The sequence below is a fragment of the Calypte anna genome, chromosome 20 (genome assembly GCF_003957555.1).
Source record: "Calypte anna isolate BGI_N300 chromosome 20, bCalAnn1_v1.p, whole genome shotgun sequence".
Lineage (NCBI taxonomy): Eukaryota > Metazoa > Chordata > Aves > Apodiformes > Trochilidae > Calypte > Calypte anna.
This window is the reverse complement of record NC_044265.1, coordinates 15,067,951-15,093,226: the sequence shown is the minus strand read 5'-3', so window position 1 is coordinate 15,093,226 and position 25,276 is coordinate 15,067,951. Positions and strand designations below refer to the sequence as shown.

Sequence of the window (25,276 nt, the reverse complement as noted above, 5' to 3'; positions counted from 1 at the left end):
CTGTAGGTGCTTGATAGGCCAGTAGATGTAACTGGAAAACATGGAAAAGCTACGGGTGTCTGAGATTTCCTGAACTAGATCTTGCTAATTCTACGTTACAGCACATGTTGGATTTCAGTACAGGAACTGAAATACAGTATTTATACATATGGTGATGATGCTGATGTAATTTTTAACTCACCATCTCATCACTTTTTCTGCTTAGTTTGCTCTTTAGTTCTCTTAAACTTTCATATCCTTTGTCCCAAATCTTTTCTCTTTCATATTCATATCCCTGCCAGCCCTCTCCAGGCTAGGAATTCCCCTAATACCTTCTTACATTTCATCAAACTTCATTCTTCTCTTCCTTATTTCTACATTTCTTGCACTCTAATGAATACCAAACCATCATTCAGGTTCATAATGTGCCGTTTTCCTTTTCCCCTTAGCTGCACTCCTGCCTAACTTTCCATCTTTATTTTATCTATTTCTTTTTCATCTCAAATGTATGATTTTTTTTCACCTTCCTGTTCATTACCTCTTGTGCTGCTTCATGCCAATTCCTAATCTCCTTAATTCTGCTCCTTAGTACTTCACACTCGTTTGGCTTCTCTCAAGTAGCAATATTCTTTTCCATCTCAAACAATTGATTCTGCTCACCTTTCCATTTATTTCAGTATTATCCTTCTGATTATCAGATCACGAAGCATGCTGTTTACAAGTCACTCTCCAGTTCAATTCATACACTCCAATTCTATCCTTTCTTATTATGGAGTCCATCCATCAGAGTACTGTGCAGATAAATCAGGAAATACTAAAACTCACTGTCACAGTTTTATTGACAGAGTATTGTTCCTGCTGCATTGTGCTGAACTGCTTTTCCTTTATATCAGAAAGTATACAGAAGGACACACAACATGCTGAAACTATATTATCAGCATGAAAAGAGACTGAAAAGTCTGAAATTATGTAATCTGGACAATTATCACATCATAAGACACGATATTAGAGAGGAATACAATGCGCTGAACAGTAAAGTGAAGCAAAGCCATGTGTACTTTTTAACCATGATAGTATAAGAACTAATGAATCCTAAATGAAGAAAGGAAATGCTTAAAACATTATTTACACAATTCATAATGTATAACTCATTGCTCTAAGGTACCAAAAAAACCAATAAACTCTAACCGATTCTAAAAAGAAGGAAGCTTTTCTCTGTACAAGAAAAATATGCGGTTATTTTCAGGTCACATTACGTCATTCTTTCAGGGAACAAGTACCTTTAACCTTCACAAGATAACAGAAAAAGACTGCTGTGGGGCTTCCTGGTGATTCCTCTGAACTATAGAATATTCTGCAATACTAGGCAGAAACAGTGCTTACATTCCTGTTTCTATGCTCAAACATTCTATCACCCCCTTGAAATGAGCAGTTTTGAAGATGAACATGACATCAAGAAGTCTGCAGTCATGTTAGCCAGGAACTTGGTAATCCTTTACCACAGGACACAATGCAAAGTTTATTCATTGTGGATAACTGTCACAGAAATGAAGCCCTAGCAATGCAAGCGAGACTGAATCAACACTGGACAAAGAACACTTAGTTTCCCTACTACAGCAGCATATGATTCAGTGACTATCACCAAGAGTATGCAGCAGGGGGAAAACTGTCACTCTCACAGCTTTGGTACCAAAACAAATTCCCCAAAGACAGCTCAGCTACACACATATATATTACCCTTGACAAATGTGCATTCAGCTCACCTTAAATCTCCAATGGAAACAATAATTAATCTTTGTAACACCAACTGGAGGGTCTATCTGACTACCATTTTTCACTGACAAGATTTTTTATTATTCACTTCAGTGTCTTCAAAGACTAAAGCATTTAACACCATGACTCCTCAACTGCCTTTTTACTGTAATCACTGTTCACCTTTTTCAAAAATCATCTTATCTCTGCAACTGCCTCTGGTTTAGATTGATCCAGCTTGATCCTTCAAAATTTTTAAGCTATTTTCTGCATTCTTGACATTATCCAGCTGAGGTTAGCCCAAGACTAACACAGTACTTCAGCAGAAGTCTCACTAACAAAAGAAAAAGAGTATTTCACAAACATCAAAGCTCCAAGGCAGCTTCTAATGGTGCTTCAGTCACTATGACTTTCTAGTTTAACAGTGATGCACTGAAACAATGCAGCATTTGTTTTCTTACAAGTTACTCAGCTGACTAAAGGAAATCTTGTGTAATCAGTGTTTCCAAAGATTGCTGGTTGCAAATCAGTCTGCATGACAGCTTCTGCTTCTTACTTCTTTTCCAATAGTGTATTGATATGTCACAGAAAAAAAAAATTAGATGGGTTTGACTGACTTCAAAGCAACTCCGTGCTAGCTTTTATCATCCTCTGGATGCTAACAAGTTTATCTACTTCAGTGTTATTGAGAAATTGACATCAGACTAGTTGATGACTACTATAATTTGTCAGCTCTTTCTCCTGCCTACTGTACCATTTTATACACTGACACTGCACTTGCCAGTTTCTGATCTTATGAAATTTCCACCATTGAAGTTCTTCAGGGTAAGCACTAACACCCCTGAGATTCCTCAGTCTCTTCTCCTCGTTTGTAGGTAAGTGACGTAAGGTAATAACAAGAACAAATATCGTACTCAAATTTCTGTAAGGAAATGGAAGTTTCTATGTAAGGAGTGAACTAGAGAGAGAGAGATATCAAATCGATAGAGGCCTCATAAGAAAAATGAAGAGTTAAATCTAATAAAAAGGAATACTATGAGGCCATGTTAATAAATTCATTTCCACATTCATCTGCACATGCATGGATTTCAACATTTATTGTTGCATCTTTATAGTCAGATGAGTAGACAGTACAGAAGCACAAATTATAGTAGTAACTTGTACCTGCTACAAAATGAGTGTTTTATTTTACAAGGATGAAGTTTCTCTTTGTGCAGGGAGAGTTACTACTTGAAATCCACTCCTCAGAGCTGTTCAGCATTCAGTGAGTGTTCATCATTCGGTGGTTTGGTTTGTCAGATTAATAGTAGCTTACATTCCATTTACAGCATTAATACCATTAGTATAATTCACAGAGACTCTAAGGAAGGGCTGACACAAAGGCATTATTGTGGTGATCCCAAAAAAAGGGTTGATGAGATACATTAAAAGTTCTGTGTTTTTTCTAAGACTTAGGAATAGACTCATAGGGAAGGAACCCTATTAATTTTATTATGAATATACACTTTTATTGCATGAATAGTCATCTGTGGATCATACTGGGAAAAGATATTCATGACTCAAAAAATATCCCTTCCTGAGTGACACATCATTCTACGTGAAATTCTGGATTTCAGGTATGCAATTAAACGCTCTACTTTTCTAAGCATCTCAGTCAACCCTCTGGATAAATAGCCTGAATTGCATAAGTGCAATGTGTTAAAAACCATGAGCTAATATATGGTCACTAGGAAGTTTACATGCCCACTGTTATGACTTATGTGCCTCACCCACCTAATGTGAATTACAATTGGTTTGAACATAAGGAGAGGCCTGAAGTTTTCTCTATAAATGCTGCAACACAGCCAGAGCTTGAAGTCTTATCATATAGGCCTACAGTTGCTCACAGAAATACAAAGTCCAACGCACAGAGGAGCAAGCAAGCATGGCAGGTAAGTAAAAAAAAGAAAAAAAAAAAAAAGGAAAGAGCAACTGAATAATGTACCATATGCTAGCTTTCTCTGTGGGTTAATGCTTTGTAAACAGCTCTCAATTGTTGCAGTACACTGAATTTATTGCAGTACACTGAATTTTGAGATTATGATTAGACAATTTCAGTGTTTTTCTTTCCTGAATTTTCAGCAGACACAAACAAGGAAAAGAAGATAATCTATTCATTATCTTTGGAGTTAGATATTACAAAACTGCAAATAGAGGAAAAGAAGTTATGGAGTTATAGCAAACTGCAGACTATCTTTTAGCATGAAACTTAATGAATTGGAGTGTAGTTCAGGTATGACTGGATCTGTGTTGATGAGCATATCTGTGCAAAGAATAGACTACAAGCTAAATTCCTTAACTTGTAGATTCAGAGTAAGCAAACTGCAATGCCATTTTAATTGTTTGTTAAAATTAGTATGAAAGGCAAAGGCATTCTAAAATACAAACAAAGCAAGAAGATGTCCAGCAGAAGGTTCTTAGGAAAGTATCTTAAATCGATGCACTGTAGCAAGTTCAGCCATGTTCCTCCCTAGGCCTGACTTTCTGGAACTTCTGTAAAAATGCATAATGAGGCCTCAGTGCAGATGACACCACTTCCCCTCTTCTAGGTGTATAGTTCATGCTGTGCTGGATTTATGCCATGTAGGCTTGAAAAGCTCAGGAAATTAATAATGTGATTAAGCTCAGGAAATAAACAACCATCCACAGAGCACAGAAATGACATGCACTGCTTTCCCCCCAAGCGGTTGAGAGAGGCACAATTAGCCCATTTTGACAGTTTTAGGAGAACTGATTGCACAAACTCTTAAACAAGTGTTCAGTCATATACTATTATCTGAAATAGCTCATGTTATTGACCTGGTCTATTTATGCTAGCAGCCCTCAACAGCATCTTCTGTTTGGCTGCTCTGATGACCTCCTAGTTAGTGACTGTCTCAATGCATCTGTTAAATGTAATACCATCTAAATGTTTACCTGTTTAAGAGCAGAACGTTGTTTGGGAGGGAATCAGGTGTGTATGACCAGTATGAGGCTAATGATTCCCTCACAAGTCTCGTCCCCTGAGCAGAGCTTGATTAAATGGCAAAATGCAATTTGGTAAGTCAAGCAGAAAGACTGAACTGAGCAGAATAATTCTTCTTAAAAAAATAAATTATATAGTAAAAGGGGAAGTAAAAACTTTCATCTACAACAACAGGGGAAAAAAAACCACAAAACCACTTGTTTCTGCATTGTAACACTTCCTTTTAAGCAACAGTTTGCCAAAAATCTAGCCCAGACATTTTAGCAAGGTGATCCCTGAAAACTTTCTCTTTTAAGTATCATAAACCATCCTGTCCTTCTCAGCCACAATTTTCTCATTGCACAAAATGCAAGAAGCAATAGCAGCATTTTAATGAACAATGTGGTCAGCACCTGCTTGTGAAACACCCAGGGCCCAAGATATACAAAGCACAAGCTCAGATGGAGAAGTTAGAAGTGCTCAGGGATGCTCCTCATATCATCATGGAGAATCTGAATGCAAAAAAACCTCTGAGGGTCTGTGTGAGGGTATATGTGTGTTCATCACTGTGTTCACTCTCTCTCCTCCTGCCCTCCCAACACACACACTTTTTTCCCATTAAGTACGTATAAATCCACAGGCCAATCTCTACGGGATCTACCTTAATACAGGTGGTGCATAAAGAAGAGGGAAAAGCACCTAAAAAGATCCTATACATTAGATAGTGTGACATTTTCAGGGTTTTGATACACTGCAGCATACTACTGCTACTAGAAAGGACTCATCAAGTTGTCTCATAGTCTCACACTCAAAATAATTATCTCAGCTTCTGTCACTTTTAAGTGTCATTGTCATTATAACTAAGGCAGGAGTCAAACTTGCAAGCATCCTATTCGTGTATTAGAATTAAGAGCATATGCCCACACAATGGGACACATGGGAAGAAAGAAGCAGAGCAACATAGTGATGGGAGCCTGCAAAGAGGCATTCTTTGAATCTTCCATCTGGGTACGAGTCTTGGATCTACATAGGAACAACCCCGAGTACCAGTACAGGCTGGACACTGAGTTGTGTGAGAGCAGTGAAGAGGAAAGGGATCTGGGGGTGCTGGTGGATGGAAGAATGACCGTGATGAACCAATAGAACACCTCCCTTATGAGGAAAGGCTGAGGGAGCTGTGTCTCTTCAGCTTGGAGAAGAGAAGAGTAATAGGTGACCTCATCAATGGTTATAAATATATAAAGGGAGAGAGCCAGGAGGATGGTGCCAGGCTCTTCTCAATTACGCCCAATGACAGGACAAGAGGCAATGTATACAAGCTTGAGCATAGGAGGTTCCATATAAACAAGAGGAAAAACTTATTTACTGTCAGAGTGACAGAGAACTGGAACAGGCTGACCAGGGAGGTTGTGGAGTCTCCTTCTCTGGAGACATTCAAAACCCACCTGGACACATTCCTGCATGACCTGTTATAGGTGACCCTGCTCTGGCAAGGGGGGTTGGACTCAATGGACTCAATGGACTCAATCTCTCAAGGTCCCTTCCAACCCCTAACTTCCTGTGATTCCATGATTCTTTGCTAATGAGCATGCAGCAGTAGCAGCTGGAAGTTTTAACTTCCAGCTAATGTCTTTACTCCATTCCAACAGAAGAGATGTGTGCGTAAGTGGGAGAGGTAGGAAAATACATTTAAATTTAATAAGCTATAAATAACAGGTTGTGTGTGACTATGTCAGAGCTGTGGGGAGCCTCACATAGGTTCATCCCAGTCTGTGCACTGTCAGTTTGGCTTACTCCTGTGTACTTGTCCCATGGCAGCTTCTGAAGTTCACTTATTAGAACATGTCACTCCTATGTCACTGGCAGTCTGCCTTCAGGAATAAGCCACCTCATCATGTCTTGGTGTGTCATCGCCATGCAGTTGCTGCATGGTGCTTCAGGGGTATGTAAGGAAGAGTTGTGATCAGAAAAAAAATTAAGGCAGATAGGCTATTCTAGGGACTGATTTCCAATCCTAAAACAAGAGCACAATAAGGGTGACATTTAATGAAATTCAAGTGTCGCTGATGATTCCTACAGAGTTGGTGAAGAGAATCCCAATGCAAAGAAGGACAGGAAGTAATACTGAGGGTAATCAGACTATTACAAAAGAGGTCACTTACTGTTCAGTGCTGAACTCTTCCTCCTATATATTCATCTCTTTAACATAGCTACTAAAGTGAGGGAAGAAATCTGGGTATCAGTGGAAAAGGATGTCATGAGTTATATAAATGAACCCATTTACAAAAGGTTATTCTGATATAGCTTATTCTGGGTACATTAAAAAAAAATACTAAGATGGCTTAGAAATGGCTAAGATGGCTTCATTTTCTGAGTTCTAAAGAACCTTCTATGGCTATTCAGTAGAGTTTTGACACCTACCTATGAAATCCTTACATTTACAGCTACCATACATGCTCTGCAAATGCCGGCTGGCTTACAGGAAGCTGCCTGTCAGATACATTCTACTTGACTAGTATTCTTAATGTTAGTATTTCTTGTCAGTAGCCCACATTCTCAGCCTTTGCCCATAATGTTTAATCCAAATGTCTGGTCTGAATCATTCACCTGTTTTACAAAGCCCACCAGAGGCCTGCAAGGCAGCTTAGCCAGAGCTGGGAATCATCAGAAGCTGATGCAACAGGCACAACTTCTTCAGCCTACCATGCAGTCTTCAAGTTTAAATGGACTATATCTAATTTTTTTGAACATACTGTAACTATAGAATCATACCATTAAATACAAAAAACAATAATGCCACTGACCTATATGTCAATACACTATTGCTGACATGCAAAAAAAGATGAAATCCATCACCAAAAACACATCAGCAGCTATTTGGTGAATAATTCAATCACTGACCTTTTTTCTTTTTTTCTTTCAACAGAAACTAATTTTTCTATAAAGAGAAAGATTTTGATCTGTACCCCAGGACAGCAAATTTAAAGCAAATTTATTCTGAAAATTGTCAGTGTTACTATGAAAATTTAAGCTAATTCAAAAGTAAAATAAAATTTTAACTTTTAGATTTAGAGTCTTATTTTAAAATCACAATTGGGCTTTGCGTGAGATAAAGCTATGGTCCCTCTTAAGATTAAGTATTATTAATAAACAGAGATTCAAAGCAGCAGTCTGAATTACACCCAGGTAAAAGGTTTTTCTTCTAATAACTTTTTATAGGTATTCCAAATAATATTTTTGTTTGTGAAATGGGTTTAGAAAATTCCAGTTCTAGCATTTCCAAATATGATCCAAACCTGAAAACAGAACAATTTGGGTTGCTGAACATTGAGTCCATCCAATTAAAACTCTACATTTGGAAAGATGTTCAGCTGTGGCCAGTCCAGCATAATGGGTATTAATCAGAGGCACCGTTAAGACTGCACTGAGTACATTAAATTTTACAGCCAGTTTCATAAAATAGCAGAATTAGTCCCTCTCTCTCAACAGAAAGCAGAACCACCCACAAAGCACAAGGAAAGATCACTCTCCTTAATATTAAGTCAAAGATTTTTGTGCACAAATTGGCATTGCTAGTCGCATGGCCTATCAAAAGAATTGTAGAGTACCACCTGAAAAGAATGAGAACTATTTTATCATAAATCACAAGCATACTTAGCTCTCATCTCTGTAGTGTGTCATGCACATATGATGTGGAATGCTTGTCTATTTAACACTGTTAAAGAGTAATTATACAATAAATGAATTTTTTTTTTAAATTGAGGCAGAGGTAATACCTTGCTCATTGTTTTGCAATTAATACAATGCAGCATGGAGAATAAAAAAAAAAAAAAAAAAAAAAAGAAACCAAAAATATATAAATCTAAAGGTAGTAAGCAGCTATACCTACTCTGACTACTAGGGACAAATGTCCCATCTTCAGATGTTGCAAAGAAATGACAACAGCATGTGGGGACTGAAAGAGTGGAAAAATTAATGAAAAACTGATGTTCATTGGCCCCTGGTCAGATAAAGGCTGGGGAGCAGGGAAGGAGATTCAAAAGCTCCACCCCTTCCGGAAATATTGCAAACAGGCAATTTTGCACCTAGACTTTTAAAGAAGTGAAAGGCACAGCCATTCCTCTGTCAACAGAGGTAGAGGAGACCATTCAGAAGAAAGCTCCAGAAGGTGCTCATACAGGAAATATTGCTCAGATACGGGCCAAGGTGAGCTAGGGGGAAGCCCCTTGTATGGTGCTCTGTTTGTTGTCTTTCTAAATTTATACCTCAAATTCAGTTCTGTAAAGAACACTAATTCTCTAAGGAATTTTGATCCAAGAAAAAAAAGGAAAACACTTCCATCAAGAGGTAGGGAGATTTTCACAGGAATTGCATTTTTTTACTTATTGTGAGCATGGGAAAAGCCATCTTATCACAACGGAATTTTGAAAAACAGGTATATTATCTGATGTGCATATACTGTATTTTGCTAATAGGAAGCAAGGTAAAGTCTCCAGTTACATGAAGATGTGCAAATGAGAGACTGCTGAATCTGAAATAAAAGAAGCAGAGCAGAACTTGAAGTGTGTATCATTGCTGATAGAGGTTACAATGCACAGAGAAGGTTGAAACCTGAAGTTAAGGCAGAAAGGATACAAAAATTCAGTGAACTTTTTAATTACTTTTGTCATTTTTTTGTTGCAGTGGGTTGTTTGGTTTTCTTGCTTAGATGCTTATATTTACACATATACAAACTGACCGGTTTAACCATCATTATAAATGGTCCCATGTTGCTTTTCCAGCCTTGCCAGAAAACTACTGTTTTTCCAAAGACAAATCTTACCACCCCTCAGCTTCTTCTATAATAGATGTGCTACATTGCTAAGGTTCTGAAGATAATTTTTTTCAAAGTAGGTACATTCCTGAAAAATCAAAGTACATTCTGCTTGCATTTATGCTGTAAAAACACATTTGAAGTGAGACTACATTGCTAGGACTGGTAATGTAGTGACTTCAAGGCTAAACTTGATAAACTTAAGATCATGCTGTAAAAAGGTCACTATCCATCTGGCTAAACATGGGATAATGATTTTTTCACCACTAAGTACCATGGTCTTACTTTTTCCTATTCTCCCTCTGAGGGGAGTGGGGAGTGGAGAGTAATAAAAATATTATCCTATATTTATTTATATATTAAATATGTTATATAAAAAAGATAGATAGATAGACAGACAGATAGATAGATAGGTGCATAGCTATAAAGCTGTATGTATATCTCCTGCTAGAGAACACTCTACAGCTTCTGATGATGTCAGAGCCAAACCAATTTCAGATGCTTACTGATGCCAAAGTTCACATGCAAGAGCTTTCTGCAACATTATTTCACATACATTATTTTAATGTTTAGTGTTTCCTCTCCAATTCTGCCCTCTGTCCCACAGCCAAACGATAGCCCAGTATCCCTCAACATATTCCTGTTGGGTGCCTTCAACAGACAGCAGCTGTCAGTTATACTGGGGGATACATGACATGAAAATAGGGCTATAGATGTAGACCATATGCCATGGTTTAAAATGTGGAAGTGTTCCTCAGCTCAATCAGATTTCTTTACTTCTCATTCAGAGGCAGCAAGGCTGTGCCACTGTTAATAAAACACCATGCCTTGGAATGGATGACACCCCGAGTGAACTATCCAAGTAACTAACTCACAAGTATTCAATTCTCTCTTAGATGCCTTTGTGATTTCTCTTTAGTATCAAATATGCTATTCCTGCTATAGTTAATTATGCAGATAATCTCTAGCAGTCTGTGCAAGGTGGAGTTTCCCTCAAAAAGGAAAAAAAAAACCAACAAAATGATCACAAATTAATTCTATTTTGGACGGAAACCTCACATGGGCACTAGCTACCTGAAGAAAGTAATGTGATTCTTCAAAGTGGTTTCTGTGCTTGTTCCTCCTTATAAGATGTGGCTGGGTTCCTTCCTCCTTGGAGGCACCCTCAAGTTTTCTTGCTCTTCCCACTTCTTTCATAGCTGCAACACAGCCAAGTACCAACTGGCATCTGAAAGAAAATGCAAGAGATCACCACACAAGTAAATTTTCTAGCAAAGAACTGATCGTGAGGAGAGGACAGGCCTTCACTGTCACCTTCAATGGAACAGAACAACCTGAGCAAAACTTAACATTCACTGCAGAAACAGGTATGGCTCCCAACTTTTTTCAAAGAAAGAGTAATGCTGCCTCATGACATTCTTTTGCCCCAGTATGCACTATAAGACAGCAAGATAATATTTTGGAGCCAAGATGGTGGTTCATAAATTCATGGAACTAGCTGTTTGAAGTGTTTTGTTGTATTACTCCCATCCCAGCTAGCAGTGATAGTTTCCTTTTGTTTCCAATGTGTGGCACAAATTAATATGAGCAGAAGGTTACATTTCTGCTCAGTCTGTTGCTGACTAAATTTCTATTTCAGCAAGCTCAGAAAACAATAATGTTGCTTATTTTCCTTAAAAGGTCCAAAACCCTCAAAGCTGGCTAAGACCCAGGCCACATTTGGTATCTCCAGCACAGTGAGCACAGAGAGTTGGAGTGCAGTTCTACAGTCCACCAGTTCCAACTCTGTGAGCGTCTCCATTTCCAGCCCACCTAATGCTGTCCTTGGACGCTACAGGCTGAGTGTTCAAAGTACTTCAAGTGGCAGCTCCTCTCCAGCAAGCCTTGGCACTTTTGTTTTGCTCTTTAACCCATGGTCTTCAGGTATGCATGTCAGATTTTCCCTGAAAGAACCAAGTTGCTTGTTGAGCATTAATATTTGCAGCATCTACATTTATCTAGAGTTCTTTAATTAACCACATAATGTACCAGTGAGAAAATAGTACATAAAATCAGCTCTTTATCACATACGTACTGGACAGCTCCTTGCCCTAAAAGGTTAAGTTCTGCTCAAGCCGATAAAGTACTGCTTTTGACAGAGCTTCCCTACTTCTGCCTAAGTATAAAAGAATGCACCTGGTCTCTGTAGAACCAAGAAAAAAGAGTCATACCTACCAGCTGCCATATTTTCCCCGATTTGACAGTGTCTTCACTCAGGACACCCCCCACCCCTCCCTCAAACTATAGGAAATCCTAATTTCAGGGTCTGTTTATAACAGCAAGCACAGCAAAGCACAGATGGATATCTTCAAGCAATCTTATTGATGGAGACAGGCTCCTCAAGTTTTGGTACATACCTCTGGTTTGGCTTTCCAGGTGATGATGTGTTCATGCCTAACACGTCTGAGTGTGAAGAATATGTGCTAGAAGAGTTTGGCATTATTTTTGCAGGCAACAAAAACCATATCAACGGCTTTGGATGGAACTATGGCCAGGTAAGTGCAGAACCGAAACACCAGGCAGTGTTTCATGCTCTAGTTTTCATACAAACTGGGTGACCAGAGCATGTTTACTATCAAGTTCATTTCAGTCATCCATATCTGAAGAGCAAGAGCCTGGTAATGAGATCAGAAATCACGCCAAGCCTTGTTATAATGAAAAATATAAGGATTTGCAATTGCTTAAGTCTGTGATTTGACGTAGGATGCACAGGTGCAGCCAGCAGAAACCTTAACGTCTGATAGGAAGCAAACTACTGTAGCAATGCTGAGAAGTAAAGTTCTGGCCTTAAGCCCATGGATTCATAGTTCTGAAAAGCTCTTTTCGAGTTCCAATCCTCACAGTTTGCCGAGGCCTCGTTTTTATACCATAATTCCTGGCTGAGCTGCAGCACTTCATTTGGTGACTAAAAAACCATTAAACATTTACATGGCTCTACTTATCCTGATTTTTAGTCAACTGTAGTAACACTAACATTTCTGTAACACAGTTTCAAGAAGATATTCTCAATATTTGCCTTTCCATGCTGGATCGAAGCTTATACTATCGTCAGGATCCTGCTACAGATGTAGCTCACCGAAATGACCCCAAATATCTGGGCCGTGTTCTCAGTGCAGTGGTGAGTAACACAAAGTCCAAACTACTAACTGTTCTTTTAAAGTAGTTAGCTTCCTCACCTATAGCAATGCATGGGGTTACTCTTCTGTGACACATTTGTTGTGTCACCCACTTTCCCTAATATAATGTAAATTTGCTGAGGGCTCACTACAACATGATTCAGGCATGTTCTGACAGCTGCCTGCATGATATACTTTGATGATGCTGTTCAATCATACAGTGGTAAAGGTGCCACCGCATGTCAGAATCGTTTACTGAGAACTGATGTTTGTCTTCTTACCTGGTGCTACAGTACACAGGTGGGAGGAACAAAGACTAAATGCTCATCTTTTGAGAGCACATAATTTTATTTCCCTAAAAAGATATGGCTTCTTCCTCAAGGCCAGATGCACAAAGCACTGACTTTTGTCCACTATGTCATTTGAGGCTTTCCGCCTGCCCACTCCTCTATCACTACAACACATTATTCTCATTATAAATTTAGTGAATATTTTTACAGGTCAATGCAAATGATGACCAAGGGGTGCTGCTAGGAAACTGGAGTGGAGATTATGAGGGTGGGAAAAATCCAAGCAGCTGGACTGGAAGTGGTGAAATCCTGCAAAACTGGAAGAAATCAGGATTCAAACCTGTTAGATATGGACAATGTTGGGTTTTTGCAGCAGTATTGACTACAGGTATGTTTTATATCATGAAGGTAACTGACACTGCATAGATTCTATTGAAAGAAGCACTGATACTTCCTACCTGAAAATCTTTCAAAATATTGTGTGTTACATGAAACTTCATATTTCAGGAATAAGCTTTCTGACTATGATTGTGTATTTTCTCTTTAGTGCTCAGATGTCTGGGGATTCCCACTCGTACAATTACAAACTTCAGCTCTGCACACGATGCAGACAGAAATCTGCGTGTGGATGAGTTTTACGATGCTTCTGGAAATCATTTGGACAGGGCAGCTGACAGCATATGGTAAGGTTCTATAATATTTAATAGTATGGATACCCTAGAGTTTTAAGGTGCAGAGTATAGATTCTAATGACAAATGCTTTGTTACCTTCTTAAAAGTTGCCTTAAAAAGAATTACCCCCACACAGGATCAATTTAAAAAATCCTACAAAGTAATACTACAAACTTGTTGTTTTCACTCTTTTTCAAGTTAAACAGAGAACGACATGATTTACAGCAGTGAATTGAAGCCAGGGCAGGCAAAGTTACAGCAATGATGCCCCAGATGAATGAAAAATTGTGGTATTACACAAGAAATGTCAAACAGTGGGACCTGACTTATTTTGGAACTCTCTTAAAAGACAGTTCACATTAAGCTGCGAAATTTCAACAGAATGAGCTTTCCTGCCTTTTTTGTTTGTTTTGTATTGACACCATTCACAGTGAAAACAATTTAATTATTGCCACTATTTAGCATCAAATGTAACTCAAACAAGCTTGCATTTGGCTTAGAACAGGTGTAGTTCCTCACTTTTTGCCTTGTTTACTCCTCTGTTTGTTCTGGCTCCTTACTAAATATAAGTAACTAGCACTGTGCTGTAAGGAAAACAGCTAAACCTAAGGAAGAGCACATGCACAAAACTTTTAGAGAAAAACAGGCTCAAATTCTGTATGATTTGTATAATTCTACAAATTTGCTTTCTGCCCTTGAACACTTATGCCTTTCACAATGCAATTTTCAGCCCCGATCTGGTTAATATAGTCAGAATCAGAGCTGAAGTGGTCAGTGTCAGGTAAGAACCTATGGAAATTAAAGCATTTACCCAAGATGGCTGATTAATGGATGTGGACAAGAATTCAGAAACACATACTAGTAGCTTACTTTGTCCATTCTTGCATGTAGGAATTTCCATGTCTGGAACGAAAGCTGGTTTTTCCGTAGTGACTTGGGCTCCTCATACAGTGGATGGCAAATTCTGGATGCAACTCCCCAAGAACAAAGTGGAGGTACACAGGTTTTATTTCAGGAATAATGCTGGAAAATTATAAGTGACTTTCAGAGAAATAGAAAAAAATACGTAAAACCATTGTAAAAGTAATTTCTCAGGAGCAGAATAACAGAAAAGAACACTTTATCACATTAGAAAAGCCTCAGAGCATAGGTGGATGGCAAGAAACAAACTGAGACTCTTAGAAGCAGTCTTTTGTAACAATTTCTGTCTTTCCAATGCAGGCATCCAGAGCTATTGAAAATCAAGGGAAAATATAAAAAATAAAAAAAAATCAAGCGTACCTCGAGAATAAACACAATACACGTTGACAATTGTTCTGGTATGAGGATCTACGTGGGCGAAAGAGTTAGCATGAGACAACAGAACTAGGAATTTCAAAGTCATTGATAAATATCTGTCTAGTACAAGGTTCACTGTAAAAGAGTTAATTAGGTGTATTTGGTTTTTTTTCTTGATGTGGTAGGAATTTATCAGTGTGGTCCTGCCTCACGGAATGCCATCAAAGAAGGAGATGTAGATCTGGACTACGACTGCCCCTTTGTATTTGCAGAAGTGAATGCAGACTGTATGTACTGGAACTATGATCCTGCCACTGGAAAGAAAACATTAATGTACTCTGAGTCTACTGTAATTGGCCAATTCATGAGCACCAAGGCAGTTGGCAGAGATGATCGTGTAGATGTCACCAATCATTATAAATATGAAGAAGGTAATAAAATGACTGGTTCTTCTAGTTACATAGCTGCTTCATATCTGAACTTATATAAACTTTAGGCTAGTCTCCTAGTAGGCAATTTTGGCACCTGTAAGTTAAGAACAAAATTAATATTCAGCTTATTTAGTTCTAATAAAAAAGGGAACAGAAGGTAACAAGTGAAAAATACTGCCTTGTCCTTCCTGATACAGACCTGCTTTGTGGGATCTAAGTAAGGCAGGTCCAAGTATCTCCAAGTGAAGCGTTCAATGTTCCACCTACCTGTTACTAATGTGCACTGATTGCCTCTGTTTTGAGAGAATTAGTCTACATCACCAGCCCAGCTATTCAACAGCAGGATGAAACACCTGTCACGGAAATCTAAGCTAAATCAACATTTAGGCCTAGGAAAAGTCCCTCTTTCAAAGGGTCAAACTTGGTAAACTTGCCAGACTTTTGGGTTTGATAGTATAGGGAAAAAAAAATTAGGCATGAAGTGAATTTGCAAGTGCAAAGAATGACCAGCACTACTAGCAATATATACCAGAAAAATGAAAAGCATGCATGATAAAACACAGCCGAGACAACTAGTGTCCCTTGTGCACTGGCTACAGCTGGGATGAAGTTGCTGCCCTGCTAAAGGCCTTGTGAACACACCACCGTTTTGGCTGTTAGCTCCTGAAGTGGGTCAAGGCTTTCCTTCTCCCTCCCCACTGCAGTTGAGTAGGCTATAGGTGGGCGAGAGGCTGGGATGGGACCCTGCCAGCACAGCCAACCCAAAGTAACCAATGGTACATTCCATGCCATATGATTGAGTGCACAGCAACAAAGCTTTAGAGAAAGCTGGAGGAAATGGGGCATGGGGGATCATGAGTATGGCATCTCTATTTTCAAAAAACCTTTAAATCTGTTGAGGCCCTGCTTTCCAGGATGCGGCTGGACATCTGTGAGCCAGTACCGAGTAGTTAATGTACTCCTCTTTTTGCTTTGCTCCAGTACGTTCCCTGTTTAACTATCATCTCAATCTATGAGTCTTCTTGCCTGCCTTTTGTTTTCTCCCCATCCTGCAGGAATGGGGAGAGAGTAAGAAGATGAGTGGATGTTTGGCTGCTGGCCAGAGTCAACCCAGTGCTGTCACACAGTGTTGTCAACCCTCCCTTATATTAGGGGCCTTTTCTATCTTAGCAAATTAGAATTTACCTTTCTAAATATTTCAGTCATAAGAAGACACAGAAATGGGAAGAAAGTGAAACTCTGGACTTAAGATTTTGTGCTACAAAACATTGCTATTAGGACAGTTAAATTAGTGACTGCAAATCCACATAATCAGGTGGGACTGTGGAAAACATGGGGTTTGTTCATCTGTAAGTACAGACACTACATACAATCTGCTGGCTTGACTCTAGCAATCATATAAAACAAGAGATACGTTAACAACTGATGATAATTGTCATGGTTCTCTCTGGCAGGGTCAACAAAAGAAAGAGATGTTTTTAAAAAAGCCCGTAAGAAGCTGGGACTTGAGGATAAGTTTGATCCTACAGCACCAACACCACATGAAATAGATCTAAAGCCTGACATCTCAGGGAAGTTCAAGGTGGCTGGCCCTTTAGATGTTGGGAAAGATATCAATCTCACTCTGGTTCTTGCAAACTTACAGTCTGATGCTAAGGCTCTTCATATAAATATGACTGCTTGGAGCACTGTGTACACAAGAAGACCAGTTAAGGAGATCTGGAAAGACTCCATATTTGTCACTTTGTCTCCTAAGGAAGGTAATATTTCCAATAACTTTTAACCATAATTGTGTAATTGTTTTATCATCAAAGAGGCATTAGAAACTGGTCAACTCGGGAAAAAGCTCTAAAAAACTGCAATCTTGAACTTCTGTGCAGAAGAGGCTGAAAAAAAGTGACACTGATTACAAACATACTAAAAAGGCATGTTTCACACCATCATTTCCTTAAGTACTATTTACAGTTTGGAAAATGTATCTTAGGAGTGAAAATAAGATGGTGAGTAAACAAGAAGTTTCTTTTAACAAAATTTGCATTTAAAATATTAAGGACAACATGAAAACAGGAATCAACTCCAACTGATCAGCTACAATGAGCCTTACTGAAAACTAAAAGGACATGGCTAACTGCAGAAACAAAAAACTCGATCCACTAGCACATCAGAATGCAATTAACAGTGTGAGGAATAGAAATAGCTGAAACAGCTCACTAAGCTCAACAGAGAAGGAAGTTTGTAGCGCAGGAACTGTTGAGGAGTAAAGACCTCAAAAATTTTTATTTTTGTTTTTTAGATGCAGTTTGATAACCTTATGGAGGAAATTCTCTACCTAATTATGAGTATCACTAGAAAGATGAGATTAAGCTACTGTGTTACTGTCAGGATTCTGGGATAATAGCTATATATAATAGCATCCCTAAAGCAATCATTCACTCACAACTGATAACTATATTGTGTTAATCTTTGGATTCGAGTCACTAGTGAGAAGCAGAAATGATATTTCATTTCCTTAATATGTAATTTGATTTCTGGAGCTGCGATCTATCAGCTTCCCCTAAAGCATTAGGAATTGGATTCTCAGTGAAGACGGACCTTATATGCCTTATGGCATTTACACTCAGGCAGGCACTTTGTGCTGTCTTGTGTCATCCAGGCTGTGTTAAACCAGTGGCTGAATTTACAGTCAGCAGGGAGTTTTTTTGTCCGTATCTGATGGCAGGAACCATTTAAAAGATTTCTGCCCTGTTCTGGAGGTATGCTCTGTTTGCTAGGATTTGTAATTAACAAATCTGTCACTACTGGAGAAACCTAGGAAGTTCACATTGCCCCCATTTGCTTGCTCATTTTTGTGTGTCTTTGCATTTGTGACTCGTCATACATATTTGTATCTTTCATCCCCTGTATACTGCTGGAAGGTACTCTGTGGCTTTGTTTGCATGCAGCATGGCTACTCTACAGTTCCTCTGAACTTCGTGATTATTGTACATATAGACAAAAATGCATAATGACCTGGATTCAGGGACAGAGGATATAGATTCCTTCCCATCCGATGTTCCTTACTTTGAATTACAGCATGGGAACTCCTGTAAAAACACATGAAATAAACAGCAGATAGGGCTAAAAAAGATTTAAAAGTATGTCATTCAGCTCGTATCAGTATATCATGAGCAAGCAGGACTAGTGAGGCCTGACAGAGCATACCTCATAAAAAATGGAGTGACACTGGCAAACTCCTGAATCTGTCTTACCTTTTAAAGCAACTGGAATGAAAATTAGCCAGGCAATATGGTAGCAAGGAATGGAGGAGGGATCATATTGAAAAAATCACTCTCTCTCTCTCTTTGCAGCAAAATGAAAGATTTGAATTAATTTAGTTTGGCATTGATGGCTGAAGGCGTTCCTAGTTCCAGAGATGGTATAAAAGGAATAATACAAAAGTACTAGTGTATTAGGTCTGTGCTTATCAAAGTATGTATCAATTCCTTTCCTTATTTTTTCTCACAGAGAAACAATACCCCATTAAGATACCATATACTGAGTATCAACAGCAGTTAACTACAGACAACATGATAGAGATAACAGCTTTATGTCATGTAGAAGGTGGTATTCAAGTGCTAGTGCAAAGAGACATCACCCTGGACAATCCTGCCATCGACATACAGGTAAATTGCTGTTCCTTTGCTGAAAGTGTAGTGGCACAGTAAGGGGAAAATGAGCTCATATAAGTACTTTCTTCCCCAGAAGACATGTTCTGTTCATATTCTGCCATGGTCCATCAGAGCAGCTCATAATACCTCCTGATGACTGAGAAGGCTCAGATAGAAAAGAATACTGAAAAACTGACTTTTCAAGCATTTTCTCTGCACAGGTACTTGGGGAAGCAAAAGTGAACAAAGAAGTGGATGTGGAAGTGCTATTTACCAATCCTATTGATATGGAAGTGATGGACTGTGTGCTGCAGGTAGAAGGCAATGACCTGATCAGAGGAATCCTTCAGATAGAGTAAGTATGAGAAATGCTTTCTTCCTGCCATTGAAGATACACGAACGAGAAAACAGGCATGGAAGACTTGGAACCATACAGAGGGATGAGACAGCATTTTACTCTTGCTGTTACTTGGGATACTAGTCAGTGTAAAATCCCATAATGAAGCACACAGCTTTTAACCAGGTCTTCATCTAAGCTAGGCTTTGGTTCCATAGTTTCAGAGGTCAAATAACTGCTGTCATAATTTGGACAGAACTTGTTTTCCTGCCTATCTATCAGGACCCCACAGTTCCAGAAAAAAATACACAGACTAACACATGCAGTACACTTTGTTGAGGCTGTCTGTGGTACTACTCGACAGATGGGTTGAACCTTCTTTTTCTGATCATAGGGCCAGCGATAGGATATATGACTGCATCTGTCCATGCTATACCTAAATTATAGCATGCATTAATAGGTTGCATTTTTTTCTACTTTATTCAATGTACTGCAGGTACCAATCTGGGTGTTCAGCCTTCTAAAAGATTTGAATTTATGTCACACAGATAGACTTCCATGTAAAAACCAGATGCATCAGTGTCCCAGCTTTGGGAACATAAATGAACACAGACTGTTTAAACACAGGTGATCGTAAACAATGGTACCTTTGGAAAGTACAGCCCTGAGTATGCTCCATGCATAGCTATTCAGATACAATCACAGCTAAGGAGGACAGCTGTTAAACAACAAACTAAACCATTACAAGCAGCTACTCCTTACATAAGTGAATTTACTTTACTAAGGGACTAGAACCTGAATATAGCTGAAATCCATAAGGCAGACAGAAAGAGAACAGGAAAAATCGTGACAGTCACAATAAAAGTTTGGTCTGGTTTGAGTTTTTTAATTAAAAAAAAAACAAAACAAAACAAAAAAAAAACCAAACAAACAATCAAGTTTTTCCAAAACAAGAATGATGGGCACGCTGATTTTCAAGCTCTGCTTTTGGAACTCTACAAAATAACTGTGATAGGAGATTAATAAACAAAGTCAAGCAACTATAAGATGGTATTCGGATGACGAATGAAAACACTGCAATAGTTCCTTTCACTATAAATCCCAGATTCCTATTTTTATGCCTTATGACTTTGTTCCTGACTAGCTCTTTTTCCTCTAGGTATTTCACAACTGAACCCAAAAGGTTACATTTTCAGTCTGTCCTCCGCTTGGAATATATACAAAATTGCACACAACTTTTGACATATACTAGCAAATGCAGCTGCTTCTAAAAAACACCTGGGATATGGGAGCTTGCTCTTCAACTGAATACACACAGAGACGAACACAAACAAACAAATATACACAGTAATTTACCACTGCCTTTTGTGTTTGAGCAACCAGGTTTGGTCTATCCCATAATTCACAACCTCTCCTGAGGGAATTTAGCAACCTCATGTTGTCTATCACATACAACTTTGTCCTCAGGCAAGACAAGACAATGTATCAGGGTAAGGCTGCTTGGGAAAACCATGTCATTTTCCAACAATTACAAAACACATTGGCTTAAACATTCCAGCTTGCATCCATAATTGTGCTGTGTAAACACTGACATTTTCTAGGTAATATTATCTATCTCAGTTCAGGAGTTTGTCTTAATGTTCTTCATAGTCTCAAATTATTCTTTTTTAATAATTCAGTTATATGATTGATTTACAACCTCTGTTCTTCATGAAGTTTCCTCTCATATGATACCAGTATGTCCCCCTCTGTGTGTTTATCTGGGTCACTGCATAATGTTTTTGTGAGAGACCTTAATGAATGGGTTTGAACGTTTAAATATGTATGATAGCCTGCATGGCCATTCTTCACTGAACTAATAGGAATTCTTACTTTAGATGGGAGATGGTTAGTGAAGAAACTCAAGCATTATGCAAAAGCTGATTTTCAGTTTATACGTTTCCATTTATTTCCTCTTCTAGCGTACCACCACTGAAAGCCAGTGAGACATCCAGTATGAAGTTTACACTTACCCCTTTTGAGATGGGTCCCAAACATCTACTTGTAAACTTCTCCTGTGACAAATTTACAGATATCAAGACCTTTAAGATGGTAAATGTGATTGATTAACATGAAGATATACAACAAATGGTCTGTGTATGACCAGAGCAAAATGTTGTAAGAAATCTTGCAGAAGAAAACAATGAGAAAATTAGCAAAAAAAAATTCTCACTTCCTGTGATAAGGAGTAACAATGTTATACAGTTAAAATTTTACACTGGAATTTTAAATAAAGTGAGGAATAGTCAATTCTTCATTTATTGTAGTGAGTGTCCTTTTTATTAAAAACATCATGTTACCTTCTAATCAGAGACTGCTGGTTTTACTTTTGCCCAGTTTTCTTTGGAAATAATTCTTTCGAGAATGTCTCTCCATAAACACTTCTGGACTCACTTTTACATATTCAAAGTTTCATACAGTGGACTTGCAAAGCAGTGTTTCTCCTCACTGCAAAAGTGATGCTAGAAAGTAGTCAGGATGAGCTGCACAATTTATATCCTTTAGCTTTGTCCTTTTTTTTTGCTGCAGTCTGTCCTGGCATTTTTTCTTTTTTTTTTTTTTTGGTGAATCACAATGACCAAATGAGACATAGGAAATGATCAATTTTGAGAGCCACTTGACAAACACACTGAGATAACTCCTTAGGCTCAAGAGACTTGTAATTTTTGCATTCGGATATTTTACACTTGCTGAAAGTCCTCTGTGAAAATCAAGGGGAGGGTAATCTTAAATTGAAGGGTATTTTACCTTGAAAAGAGTTAGGAATTCTTCAGTTTAGACTGTGTGTGTCAGGAAGTCATCTTTCAGTGCTTAAGTTCAATAAAGCTTACTTGAAGCCAAATCTTTGACTGAAAATTACCTGTGTAGATGAAGTGAATGGGAAGTCAGGGAACTGCTCCATTGCACTTTGGACTTGCTGGGTCAGGAAAACCAGTAAAATTTTAAGTGCTCAGAGCCATCTCTGTGCCCCTAGTTCCACCACATAGTGCAGGGCACCTGCAACTCACTATAGGGGCTCCTCACTGTTACACAAGCAGCCCAAGCTCAGACTGGTTGTAAATTCTTTCTGACCTTGGAGACTGCAAAAATTGTTTTCCGTGGTCCATCGCACATTCTCAGCATGATACCATAGCAAGATGGGCTAGAGAGAGGTACCTACTGTACAAGTAGTCCACAGTAGCACCCTCTTTCTCCTGATGTTTCTCTAGGTTGACCAGAGCCAAGAGCTCACATCATGCAAGCTGAACAGTAGAAGCAGAGCCTTGGATTCAGATTGTGGATATGCTCTTCTTGACTTCTTTTTACACATCTTTACATGCATGAAAATGACAAGACTACAATAAAGCAAAGTGAACAGCATTACCAGAAATTAGAGAAGCTTGCAAATTGGACCTGTAGGATAATTACAAGGAAGGCAACACCCTTCAACACCCTTCCACTGCAACACTTCACATGCACTTGAAGTTAATGTGCCTAATTAAATCTGTGCCTGCTTGGATGAAGATTCATAGAAAGGATTCTCCAATGCTTTTTGTGGAAACTATACTGATCTCCTCTTTCTAGTAAAGAGTAGCAACAATGTTAGTGTAAAGTGCAATATAGTTACCCTGAGGATATGAAGGAGAGGAATGACATAAGTAAGTATACTTTTGCCTGAAAGTTAGCAAACTGCAATTTCAAGGTTCTGAAATAAGGGGCAAGGAGGAACAAAATATTTTGATTCATTTTAGATGATGGGTGGGTGGAACTGAGGTAGGATACACCTTTTACAATGTTAAGTCATTAGTCACTTAGGAACCATGACCGCTGCATTCCACAGGGATTACAAAAGCAGCTGCTGATGCTTTGCTGTGGTGAAGGTGCGAACTGGCAGGTGCCAGGTTGAGATGTAGGCCACTCTGAGAGAGAGGTTCTGGTGGCTTGGTGCACGCTGCTGAGGGTGTGTCATACAGAGGTAAAGGAGGTGGTTGCAGCTGAGACAGAAAAAGTGTTCTGAGATATAATTACTTCTGTGAGTAGCAAGGAAGAAGAAAGGAAATAGTCATATCCCAGCAAGAGCAATGTGTAACATCTTAAGCAATCACTGTAAGTACTGAACGCCTGAACTTAAGAACTGGTCGATGCGGTTTGTCACTAGAGCTTGTGTGTGAAGATCAGGTAACACCAGAGGCTTGTGGCGCTTGTGGCTCTTATGGTTTCCAAGGAATACGAATTAAGGAAAAGAGAAAAAGACCAACTAAAGTAGCTTTGAACATTAATCAAAATCAATTTGAGGCGATTCCTGGAACAAGTTTTAACAGCTTGAAGATCCTTGAAACTTCCAAGAGGAGGAAGGACCTCTGAATCATAACGTAAGTGAAGATATGCCTTACCAGATATTCTACTGCCAAACTCGAGAAGTTTTAGTGTTTCTCTTTCAGGACAGGGTTAGCATGGTGGCATGTAAGTAAGTACTACTTTCATCTTTGCGGTAACAACAAAAATTTTCTCAAAAAGGTGCAGGAAGCCAATGTTTTTGTAAAAATCAACCTTAGAAATAGCTGTTGGAGGTTAATTTCTCCTTCTTTTTAAGTTTGGCTGGGGTTTTTTTCTTTGTAATTTAAAAATCAATTATTTTGTTTTTTTTAAGTCTTTACTGAGTGCTAAAACACCATTAAGTACAGCTGCAGAATCTTTATCTCCCAACAACATCACTTCGTTATCTGGACAGCTTTAAGCAATGGTACAAAACCAAAAAGAAATATATTCACAGTTGTAAAGATAGACAGTCTTAGAGTTTGCTAAACTAACTACTTGTGGTTAATTGCTTGGGTATTCTTTTTGAACTAAAACTTTTGCTGAAATAGTAGAATGGGGCTGGCTAACAGAAGAGGTAAACAGACATTTGTTCCCAATTAGAGTGAAATAATTTGAGACACAGGAAAGCCCCCAAAACCAACTCACAAAACCAGAAGTGACATTAACCAACATGGAAGTTAAGTAATAAGGAAATGCTTCTTTTTCCTTCCTATAGCTTTTACATCCCACCATACTCCCTGTTTCCTCATCCCTAAAGATAACTAATTCATGGCACACCTATTAACCTTTGTAGGAAGTTCTTATATTGGGATTCAAGAGAATGCATTTCCTCTGAGTAAGTAATTTTGGTATCTCCTCCCATAATTACACCCACGCTGAGCAGAGACATTGGCATTAGACACTAGCATTAGACATACATATATTATAGGAACTAGTTAATTCTTTTGACAAGTCTACAGGTATTAATAACAACTGCTAAGTACCTCTCCCTTCTCTCAAATTTCAGCTGATAGCACAAAGATTGATGGGGTTTTCGTTTTATGATTAATGTGCCTTGGACATCCTTAAGAACAAAGCAGAAGTTATATTCAATTCTCATAAGCTGGGGGAATGGCAGGTGAGTTCTGCGTGTCATTTGCTTCCCTTCAGCAGGTACGTTATTCTGGACTGTCCTTTAAAATACTTGCCCTGTGGGCATCTACTGAGACTTCCGATCTGCAGGAAATTTTATATTGTAATTCGTTCTTACACTTCATTTTCCAAGCTTAATTGTTGTTAAGATCTGTTTGAGAGTATTTTTTTAGCTAAACAGAAAACTGGGGGGGGAATAACAGAAATTCCTATTACTTCAAAGGTACTGCGTAGTACTCCGTATAAACCCCTTATTTTTTAAATGCTATTTCAGGATGTGTTATGTTTTTTTAACAAAATTCATGTAATCCATGCTCACCATGGAGACTATAGATGGGAATTAAAAAATTGATTAAAATCCTACCAAAGGAAGACAGTAATAATAATATCTCTGCTTTTTAGAGTTTAAGATCATTACTAAACCAGGCAATTGCAAATCAGGGTTCTCCTTTAATGATGAAACAAACATT

The 25,276-nt window shown here is 38.5% G+C and overlaps 1 protein-coding gene across 1 annotated transcript; it reads left to right on the top strand.

Annotated features, from left to right (window-relative positions):
* Positions 1-5,641: 5,641 nt before the first annotated feature.
* Positions 5,642-21,446, top strand: LOC103532155 (protein-glutamine gamma-glutamyltransferase E). Its single transcript, XM_030463381.1, has 13 exons — positions 5,642-5,786; positions 10,727-10,894; positions 11,208-11,450; positions 11,943-12,061; positions 12,556-12,684; positions 13,183-13,360; positions 13,520-13,655; positions 14,536-14,639; positions 15,108-15,353; positions 16,808-17,113; positions 18,858-19,015; positions 19,222-19,355; positions 21,299-21,446. Exons 1-13 carry the CDS (start codon positions 5,642-5,644, stop codon positions 21,444-21,446), a joined length of 2,214 nt encoding a protein of 737 aa, XP_030319241.1.
* The last annotated feature ends 3,830 nt before the right edge of the window (positions 21,447-25,276 follow it).